We start from the raw sequence: 10,971 nt of genomic DNA on the forward strand, positions 1-10,971 counted from the left end.
TCCCTATCAAGATCTGTCTGTTTAAGCTATGGATTTGTATGGCCTGTGTCTCAATCCACCACATCTGCCAATGACGGCCTTCCGCATCTGCGGTGGAAGGTTGCTGAGCTACAGTTGTGTTTGTCAGACCATTAGACATCACGAAAATCGGTCTTCTCTCGAAAATGTCTGTAGAGTCCAAACAAACTAATATGACTCTCTCAAATACGATGGTGTTCTCCATTTTGCTCTACGACCCCCATAAACGTCATGAGACTTGTTTGAAGTAGTTTCCGCAGATCTCCCAACTTCATTCCTAACTACACCTCTGAAATTTGTTTACATCCCTGTAAGTTCCCCATGGTGATAGTGCGGTTATGGTATGCTCAGGCATAAGCTACGGACAATGAACACAATTTAATTTGATCAATTGTCAATTTGAATGCACAAAAGCACCGCAACGACATCCTGAGGCACATTGTGAGGTAAATTTTTTTAATTAACTTTTAAAATGTATTTTTATGTATCTGTAATCAACAGCCAATCATGTGAAATCCATAGATTAGTGCCTAATGAATTTATTTGATTGACTGATTTCCTCATAATGAACTGTAACTCAGTAAAATCATTGAAATTGTTGCATGTTGCATTTATATATAGATATATAAGGAGTTTTAGTGTCCAAAAAAAGAGTTTAATAGTGGGGGGAAAATTACACATTTCCTGATCTTCCTTTTATCTCTCAGATATACGACAGACACTTTAAAGCAAACTTAACTTTCATAAATGTTTTGACTATGTATTTTTCCATGTATGAATATGTTATTCAATGTGTTTCTATGGGCTGATATCAGTAAGAATTCAATGTTCCATCAAAGAAATAAGTATATCATATCTATATAGACTATAGAGATGTTTAACTCACAATTCATTGATTACCACATCTGGTGACCAGAACCTTTCCCTGGGGAGAGAAATATTGGYAGAGCCRCATTGGACTGGGTCCCAGCTGAAAAATTCATTCTCCCATTCCTGAAACAACACATTAGCAACAATACAATATGTTTGTAAGCAGCATTCAAAATTATAATATGATGTTTAGGATTGTTCTACAGTCAAAGATAAAATATATTTTTTAGTTTTAACCAAATGTATATCACTATTGCTATCCAGTACATATTGGTGAATGGATGTTGTGTGCCCTAACAAATACGTAACATGAAGAGAAACCAAAGTGCAAAAATGACTCCCATACACTGTGTACATATATTTGCAAAAATTAAAATAATACGTTTACCTTCACCAGCCAAATGTAGGTGTTCAACAGTTGTGCTTTTTCTTCCTGAGAAGAGAATTACTTTTTGTTTTAGGATACAAAGTAAAGGCAATAAAGCCACATTTTCAATCGATCTACAAAACATGATGTGGAGGAACATTCAGAACTATATAGCACATGTCAAATACATTGATGGATTTAATGGTATGTCTCCTCAGGTGAACTAGTTGAAAGGGATGCTGTCCTACTACTCCTTACCACACCCAGGATGCCGTAGAGAGTGAAGTACATGCTGATGTTGGTGGGGGTTGAGAGGTTCATGACAGGTCGTATGGAGTACAATGTCATGACGTTCTCCAGGGCGGCCAGAAGGGATATGGTGTTGGGGTTGGTGCAGTTCACCACTATCTTACATCTCAGGCATGGCGCTGGGGAAACAATGGTAACCATGATGCTTTATATCCAGCTTATGCAATGATCCTGTGTGGCTCAGTTGGGAGAACATGGCGTTTGCAACACCAAGGTTGTGGGTTAATTTTCCACGGGGGACCAGGGTGAACATGTATTCACTCACTACTGTATGTTGCTCTGGATACGAGAATCTGATAAATTATGTCAAATATCTSAACATCTTCAGTGAAAAGTCTTTAATTTTGGGGTTCTTGCGTTTTGTAGATATCATTATTAGAATCATCTTAGAATGATGAAGACCTTACTACTTTTTCATATCATAGTGAAATGAATTGACCGCAAACCCACAAATAATGATGTTATGAACTTGATCGTTAAGGTATCAGATACCCCGAGTAATATCAAAAAGTGAACATAAAACTAAAGAATAAATGAAAACAAACTATTACTCAAATACAATATTTTAGGTTTACTTAAATACTTTTTCTTTCCACGTGTACAAGCTGTACCTACCCTGTACCATCATGCAGCAGATGATGAACAGAACCTGGTGGGAACGGACCGACCATCGTTGAGACTGAAATAGTAATTAAAAAAAAATCACTGTTAGGGTCAAAGGTCAAATGATATATTAGATATACGGTCCATTGTTTAGTGTATGTTTGATAGTTAACACAATGTGTATAACACCATGAATTACTTTATGATTTCACACCTTACTTTAACCTTAAATGTACCTCTCTCATTACTTGAAAGACACCGAACAAATGTTTTGACCAATTACAGTAATGCATTGAAGCACAACACACAGACACACAACTTAAGTAACTTAAAACCCCCAATTGTCACAAAAGGCATTAGAATGAAAGATATTTACCTCCATTTTGGAAAAATCCTTGGCTGCAAAAAAAACAGCAAGCTGCAAGTTCTTGACCGTTTCGATCCTCTGGCTGAAGAACTGTTTAGAGCAAAGCTTTGTTTCCTCACACCCATCGATGGCACCTCTTCACCAGCTGCAACAGATTTTATATATACAGACTAATTTGCATAGTTAAACACTTATGTTGATGTATTGTCATGTCATATCATAAGTTGCTGTTGGAGAATCCACAGAAAATCTTACAGCTCCAGACAATTTTCAACTTTGAACACAATTCTACGGACACAAACACAAAGATCTCTGATACCTTAGGAGTGACACAATGATTCAATGATATTCTTGATTGTGTATTCAAACTAAAGTGTTGTAGAAATATGCCTAGCAACAGAGAAGACCATGAGTGAGATCCATAAACCTTGGGGCAAATGAGGTGGTCAGKAGAGCAGGTGAACTCTTGTGGTACAGAGCTACTTTACCTGCAGGTGGTTGGATTCAAAACAGGCGTGAGCCACAGTAAATGGCTGTGGTGGAGGGTGAAGTTGCCCATAGAAGCTGATCCTGGGTCACTGTATCATTTTCCACATGAACGGTTAAGGTTAGGATTGGGGGAGGAGAGGCTGATCCTAGATCTGTACCTAGGGGACATTTCACCCCAGAGCTGTGGTGTACCAACCTATGCAACAAAGTGCAACCAAGTCAACAGCATCGGACCATAGTGTACCGACAGCTCTGCAGACAATCACGTACTGGGCTATGGAAATGAGCCTGGGGGTTCACCTCAGCACATGAAGGAACAGGTGTCCCAATGTCCCCCCATTCAGCTCTTCCCACCCAAATCATTTGTTATAAAAATGTATAAACTTAATGTAATGCTAATGTTAATATTGTGTTATGAAGTTGTATGTTTATTCTCTATCTCGTGTTGATACAAACATAAGAGGCTGAATAATTAATTATAGACTGGGGATAATATGAGTCTGGACAATTAAGTTCAGGCTTAATAAGGAGACCTCTTTACTTTGTAGATATTTGCAATCAAATACTAATGTGTCCTGTAAACATCAAGCATCGTGTTAAGATGAACATTCAAATAATTAATGGGCCAAAATTCACCCAACTTATTGTGGGAAGCTTGTTGAAGGCTACCAGAAACGTTTGACCCAAGTTAAACAATTTAAAGGCAATGCTTCCAAATACTAATTGAGTGTATGTAAACTTCTGACCCACTGGGAATGTGATGAAAGAAATAAAATCTGAAATAAATCATTCTCTCTACTATTATTCTGACATTTCACATTCTTAAAATTAAGTGGTGATCCTAACTGACCTAAGACAGGGTATTTTTACTAGGATTAAATGTCAGGAATTGTGAAAAACTGAGTTAAATGTATTTGGCTGAGGTGTATGTAAACTTCCGACTTCAACTGTACATGTTTGCAATCAAGTACTAATGTCTCTGTAAACATCAGCATCGTGTTATTAAGATGAACATTCAAATAATTGTCGTTAGGAGWGGCTAAACCTGTATGCTGGAAACTGGACTAAAATACAGTTAAACCTTTTTAACTTTATCATCACGCTGCCAATAATACATTCGATTCACACAATGACTTGGAAGAAATGCCAATGAGTTCATAAAGCCATTTTATTTGTATTGTGTTTTATTTGCATTGTCTTTTACAAATGGGGGTGTTGTGGCCAGTGCAGGCCTGTCACTGTTACCGTAAAGGTCATGTCATCATCATGAAAGAGGAAGAGGATATGTGGTGTGTTTATTGTGGTTATGGGTAATATACATCCATGTAAGAATACAAAAGAGTGACATGCTGTGTCTTGCACATTGAGAGAACATTATTCTTATAGTAGTTCACGCCTAATATCACACCCCATCAACAACAAATGTCTTGCGCAATAAAACTTGTTTTGGCTTCATTAGATTGCATAACAATTACAAATAGACACACTGTGGAGTAAGACAGGAAATACACAGACCCAACAGTATTGTTGGTGTACCAGCAGAATAATTCAATGACAGTAATAAAGCTTTGTTTGTACACACACTGGAACAGCTGCAAAATACAGGCAATCCATTTCCTCTTCAAAGGAATCACAAGTAGAGGAAGCTTCTCTACCGCTCTAACCTCACATAGTAGAGGAAGCTTCTCTACCTCTCTAACCTCACATAGTAGAGGAAGCTTCTCTACCTCTCTAACCTCACATGTAGTTAGAGGAAGCTTCTACCTCTCTAACCTCACATAGTAGAGGAAGCTTCTCTACCTCTCTCCTCACATAGTAAGAAGGAAGCTTCTCTACCTCTCTAACCTCACATAGTAGAGGAAGCTTCTCTACTCTCTAACCTCACATAGTAGAGGAAGCTTCTCTTACCTCTCTCTCACATAGTAGAGGAAGCTTCTCTACCTCTCTAACCTCACATATTAGAGGAAGCTTCTCTACCTCTCCTAACCTCACATAGTAGAGGAGCTTCTCTACGCTCTCTAACCTCACATAGTAGAGGAAGCTTCTCTACCTCTCTGGCCTCACATTGTAGAGAAGCTTCTCTACCTCTCTAACCTCACATAGTAGAGGAAGCTTCTCTACCTCTCTGACCTCACATAGTAGAGGAAGCTTCTCTACCTCTCTGGCCTCACATTGTAGAGGAAGCTTCTCCTCTCTAACCTCACATAGTAGGGAAGCTTCTCTACTCTCTAACCTCACATAGTAGAGGAAGCTTCTCTACCTCTCTAACCTCACATAGTAGAGGAAGCTTCTCTACCTCTCTGGCCTCACATTGTGAGGAAGCTCTCTACCTCTCTACCTCACATGTAGAGAACCTTCTCTACCTCTCTAACCTCACATAGTAGAGGAAGCTTCTCTACCTCTCTACCTCACATAGTAGAGGAAGCTTCTCTACCTCTCTGGCCTCACATTGTAGAGGAAGCTTCTCTACCTCTCTAACCTCACATAGTAGAGGAAGCTTCTCTACCTTCTCTAACCTCACATAGTAGAGGAAGCTTTCTACCTCTCTAACCTCACATAGTAGAGGAAGCTTCTCTACCTCTCTGGCTCACATAGTAGAGGAAGCTTCTCTACCTCTCTGGCCTCACATTGTAGAGGAAGCTTCTCTACCTCTCTAACCTCACAATAGTAGAGGAAGCTTCTCTACCTCTCTAACCTCACATAGTAGAGGAAGCTTCCCTGTGCAGCCACACCTATCTTCCACTCAGTTCCACCAGTGTTTCATTGCATTTATTTAATCAACAAATAGCTTTAGCAATCAGACATTAGGTGTACCCAATGACCACTAGATATAGACAAGTAAACAAAGAGAAATATGATCAAAAGCGTATTAGGGCGTATACCAGTCTAATTCTACCATATTCTACCGGGCTTTGAAACGCTTTGTGCAAAGGCCCATGCTGCAGGCTTCACAATGGGCACTCTCATGGGGGGGACCTTCATCGTCTTCGTCATCGAAATGAGATCTGTTTCTCTTGCCCAGGTTCTCGCGGTAGCACTTGATACGAATCTTCTCCATCAGTTTCTCCAGTAGGACTTCCAGTTTCTCCTCATCGAAACTGACCTCCTCCATAAGAGCGTCGTCACATTGCCTGCATTCCTGACGCAAGCGTCGCACTTTCACCATTCCCTGCCCTGACGATAGCTGCATGTGAAACACCACATTCACCCGGCCAGAGGACCAACTCCTGTTACACTTGGAGCACTTGAACCTTCATGTGGAAATTGGAGAAAAAAGGGAAAGTGGGTTTCAGACACAAGCAGTTTTTAACAGAGCAGTTGTTGAAATCCACTAAGGTGCTGTTGTGTTGTAATCAACTTCTGTTATACTTTCGCAAGTATTCTTTGTAATTCAACACCAGGCACAGTCTTTATCTGGTGTTGAATTACAAATAATTCAGTCTTTACCTGGTGTTGATTAAGGATTCAGTCTTTACCTGGTGTTGAATTACAAAGAATTCAGTCTTACCTGTGTTGAATTACAAAGAATTCAGTCTTTACCTGGTGTTGAATTACAATATTCAGTCTTTATCTGGTGTTGATTACAAAAATCAGTCTTTTACCTGGTTTGAATTACAAATAATTCAGTCTTTACCTGGTGTTGAATTACAAATAATTCAGTCTTTACCTGGTGTTGAATTACAAATAATCAGTCTTACCTGGTGTTGAATTACAAATAATTCAGTCTTTTACTGGTGTTGAATTACAAATAATTCAGTCTTTACCTGGTGTTGAATTACAAATAATTCAGTCTTTATCTGGTGTTGAATTACAAATAATTCAGTCTTACCTGGTGTTGATACAAATAATTCAGCTTTACCTGGTGTTGAATTCAAATAATTCAGTCTTACCTGGTGTGAATTACAAATAATTCAGTCTACCTGGTGTTGAATACAAATAATTCAGTCTTTACCTGGTGTTGATTACAAATAATTCAGTCTTTAGCCCTGGTGTTGAATTACAAGGAATTCAGTCTTTACCTGGTGTTGAATTTACAAAAATTAGTCTTACCTGTGTTGAATTACAAAGATTCAGTCTTTACCTGGTGTTGAATACAAAATAATGTCTTTATCTGGTGTTGAATTACAAATAATTCAGTCTTTACCTGGTGTTGAATTACAAATATTCAGTCTTTACCTGGTGTTGAATACAAAAATATCAGTCTTTACCTGGTGTTGAATTACAAATAATTTCAGTCTTTACCTGGTGTTGAATTACAAATAATTCAGTCTTTTACCTGGTGTTTGAATACAAATAATTCAGTCTTTACCTGGTGTGAATTACAAATATTCAGTCTTTACTGGTGTTGAATTACAAAATAATTCAGTCTTTACCTGGTGTTGAATTACAAATAATCAGTCTTTACCTGGTGTTGAATTACAAATAATTCAGTCTTTACCTGGTGTTGAATTACAAAAATCAGTCTTAACCTGTGTGATACAGAATTCGTCTTTACCTGGTTTGAATTACAAAGAATTCAGTCTTTACTGGTGTTGAATTACAAAGAATTCAGTCTTTACCTGGTGTTGAATTACAAAGAATTCAGTCTTTACCTGGTGTTGAATACAAAGAATTCGTCTTACTGGTTTGATTCAAAAGAATTCAGTCTTTACTGGTGTTGAATTACAAAGAATTCAGTCTTTACCTGGTGTTGAATTACAAGAATTCAGTCTTTACCTGGTGTTGAATACAAAGAATTCAGTCTTTACCTGGTGTTGAATTACAAAGAATTCAGTCTTTACCTGGTGTTGAATTACAAAGAATTCAGTCTTACCTGGTGTTTGAATTACAAAGAATTCAGTCCTTTACCTGGTGTTGATTACAAAGAATCAGTCTTTACCTGGTGTTGAATTACAAAGATTCAGTCTTACCTGGTGTTGAATTACAAAGAATTCAGTCTTTACCTGCGTGTTGAATTACAAAGAATTCAGTCTTTACCTGGTGTTGAATTACAAGAATTCAGTCTTACCTGGTGTTGAATTACAAAGAATTCAGTCTTTACTGGTGTTGAATTACAAAGAATTCAGTCTTTACCTGTGTTGAATTACAAAAATTCAGTCTTTACTGGTGTTGAATTACAAAGATTCAGTCTTACCTGTGTTGATTACAAAGATTCAGTCTTTACCTGGTGTTGAATTACAAAGAATTCAGTCTTTACTGGTGTTGAATTACAAAGATTCAGTCTTCATGGTTTGAATTACAAATAATTCAGTCTTTACCTGTTGTTGAATTTACAAATAATTCAGTCTTTACCTGGTGTTGAATTACAAATAATTCAGTCTTTACCTGGTGTTAATTAAATAATTCAGTCTTTACTGGTGTTGATTACAAATAATTCAGTCTACCTGTGTTGATTACAAATATTGCATTCAAACATACTTTTGAGAGGGCTACATGAAAGCTAGAGAATATACTGAACAGAAATATACTGAACAGAAATATACTGAACAGAAATATATGAACAGAAATATACTGAAACAGAAATATACTGAACAGAAAATATAAACTGAACAGAATATACTGAACAGAAATATACTGAACAGAAATATACTGAAAGAAATATACTGAACAGAAATATACTACATGAACAGAAATATACTGAACAGAAATATCAAGAATATGGGGAAAAACTCATTCTGATTGACTAATCAGCCCTAATCTATGGATTTCACATGACTGGGCTGGGGTGGGCCATGGGTGGGCCTGGGAGGGCATAGGCCCACCCACTTGGGCTGCCCCCTGCCCAGTCATGTGAAATCCATAGATTAGGGGCAATTTTTTTTCAATTGACTGATTCTTGTATGAACTGTAACTCTGTAAAATCGTTGAAATTGTTGCATGTTGCTTTTGTATTTTTGTTCAGCATACAGTTTAAATATATCTATCTACTATAGTTTAAAACATTTTACAGCATTTACCCTTTAAATTAAAACTTCAATGTCAACTATCGTCTAATGTATTTGATTTATCAGATACACACAATTACCTGTTTTTGGTTGTCTATGTTAGCACCTAACAGGTAACACACACAGTGCAACAATATCAAAGGACTCCTACCTTCCAAATGCCCCACTGATGTACTGATGCCAGCCTGATTGCACACTGTCTGCCTTAATGGATTCATCAAACTCGATACGCCAGCGGTCTCCCTTATTCCTCTTCAGATTATTGACCTTGACTGAAAAATCCTAATCCATTCTCGGTTAGTCATTGCTCTAAGCCAAACACTTTGACTTGTTGTTGTTATCCTTCTTCTTCACACCCACTTATACTGTAGCTAAGAATGACAGGGCAGTTATGCAAAATTAGCTTTGCCTTCAACAGGAATGCTATGGGGAAAGTGAAACTTAAGTGTACTGTTAGGTTTCTATTTCAACTGATAGTCCTGGCCCAGCTAGCACCATTCGTTTCCTTATTGTCACGATCGTCTTGCGGTGAGAGAGAGGACCAAGGCGCAGCGTGTGAAAAATACATCTTCTCTTTATTTAGAAGATGAACAAACGAAACAACAAACAGACAAACGTGAAGCTTTAAGACTAAGTGCAAACATGCAACATAGACATAGACAATTACCCACCAACCCAATGCCTATGGCTGCCTTAAATATGGCTCTCAATCAGAGACAATGAACCACAGCTGCCTCTAATTGAGAACCAATCTAGGCAGCCATAGACATACAAACACTAGACAAGACACTGACCCATTTAACATACAAAACCCCTAGACAATCCAAAAACAAATACATTCCCATGTCACACCCTGACCTACTAAAATAATAAAGAAAAACAAAAGATAACTAAGGCCAGGGGTGACAGTACCCCCCCCCCCCCCCAAAGGTGCGGACTCCGGCGCAAACCTGACACAGAAAGGGAGGGTCCGGGGTGGGCCTTCTCATGGCGGCGGCTCGGGTGCGGGACGTGGCCCCCAGTCCACCATTGTCAATACCCGCTTTGGTGTCTCTGGTAGATCCTGGCTGACTGGCGGCTCTGGCAGATCATGGCTGCGGGCGACTCTGGCTGTTCATGGCTGGCGGGCGACTCTGGCTGCTCATGGCTGGCGGGCGACTCTGGCTGCTCATGGGCTGGCGGGCGACTCTGGCTGCTCATGGCTGGCGGCGACTCTGGCTGCTCATGGCTGGCGGGCGACTCTGGCTGCTCATGGCTGGCGGGCGACTCTGGCTGCTCATGGCTGACTGGCGGCTCTGGCAGATCCTGGCTGACTGGCGCTCTGGCAGATCCTGGCTGACTGGCGGCTCTGGCAGATCCTGGCTGACTGCGGCTCTGGCAGAACCTGGCTGACTGGCGGCTCTGGCAGATCCTGGCTGACTGGCGGCTCTGGCAGATCCTTGGCTGTTTGGCGGCTCTGGCAGATCCTGGCTGGTTGGCGGCTCTGGCAGATCCTGGCTGGTTGGCGGCTCTGGCAGATCCTGGCTGACTGGCGGCTCTAGCGGCTCCTGACTGACGAACGGCTCTGATGGCTCGGACAGACGGGCGGCTCTAATGGCTCGGGACAGACGGATGGCTCAGATGGCGCTGGGCAGACGGATGGCTCAGATGGCGCTGGGCAGACGGATGGCTCAGATGGCGCTGGGCAGACGGATGGCTCAATGGCGCTGGGGCAGACGGATGGCTCAGATGGCGCTGGGCAGATGGATGGCTCAGATGGGGCTGGGCAGACGGGCAGTTTAGGCGCCGCTGGGCAGACGGCAGACTCTGGCCGGCTGAGGCGCACTGTAGCCTGGTGCGTGGTGCCGGAACTGTGGTACCGGGCTGGGGACACGCACCTGAAGGCTAGTGGGGGAGAAGGAACAGGGCATACTGGACCCTGGAGACGCACATTAGGCCTAGTGCGGGTGCCGGAACTGGTGGTACCGGGCTGGGGACACACACCTGAAAGCTAGTGCGGGAGA

General features: G+C 40.6%; 2 protein-coding genes across 2 annotated transcripts in view; both read right to left on the minus strand.

The window, feature by feature from the left end:
- LOC112078395 (5-hydroxytryptamine receptor 3A-like) overlaps window positions 1-1,705 on the minus strand; it is an 8,731-nt gene extending 7,026 nt beyond the window's left edge. Inside the window, exons 1-2 of the mRNA XM_070442040.1 lie at window positions 1,514-1,705; window positions 905-1,011 (exon numbers count right to left, since the gene is read on the minus strand). Coding sequence (XP_070298141.1) covers window positions 905-1,011; window positions 1,514-1,705 — 299 coding nt within the window. The remainder of the gene's footprint in view (window positions 1-904; window positions 1,012-1,513) is intronic.
- Window positions 1,706-5,011: 3,306 nt separating this feature from the next.
- On the minus strand, window positions 5,012-9,619 carry LOC112078397 (receptor-transporting protein 3-like). Its single transcript, XM_070442039.1, has 6 exons — window positions 9,611-9,619; window positions 9,120-9,250; window positions 5,566-6,274; window positions 5,378-5,529; window positions 5,249-5,310; window positions 5,012-5,217 (listed from the first exon to the last, which is right to left on the minus strand). The coding sequence occupies exons 1-3, from the start codon at window positions 9,617-9,619 to the stop codon at window positions 5,926-5,928; spliced, it is 489 nt and encodes a 162-aa protein (XP_070298140.1). The 3' UTR covers window positions 5,012-5,217; window positions 5,249-5,310; window positions 5,378-5,529; window positions 5,566-5,925.
- Window positions 9,620-10,971: the final 1,352 nt, after the last annotated feature.

Source organism: Salvelinus sp. IW2-2015, unplaced genomic scaffold, assembly GCF_002910315.2.
Source record: "Salvelinus sp. IW2-2015 unplaced genomic scaffold, ASM291031v2 Un_scaffold5624, whole genome shotgun sequence".
Taxonomy (NCBI): Eukaryota; Metazoa; Chordata; class Actinopteri; order Salmoniformes; family Salmonidae; genus Salvelinus; species Salvelinus sp. IW2-2015.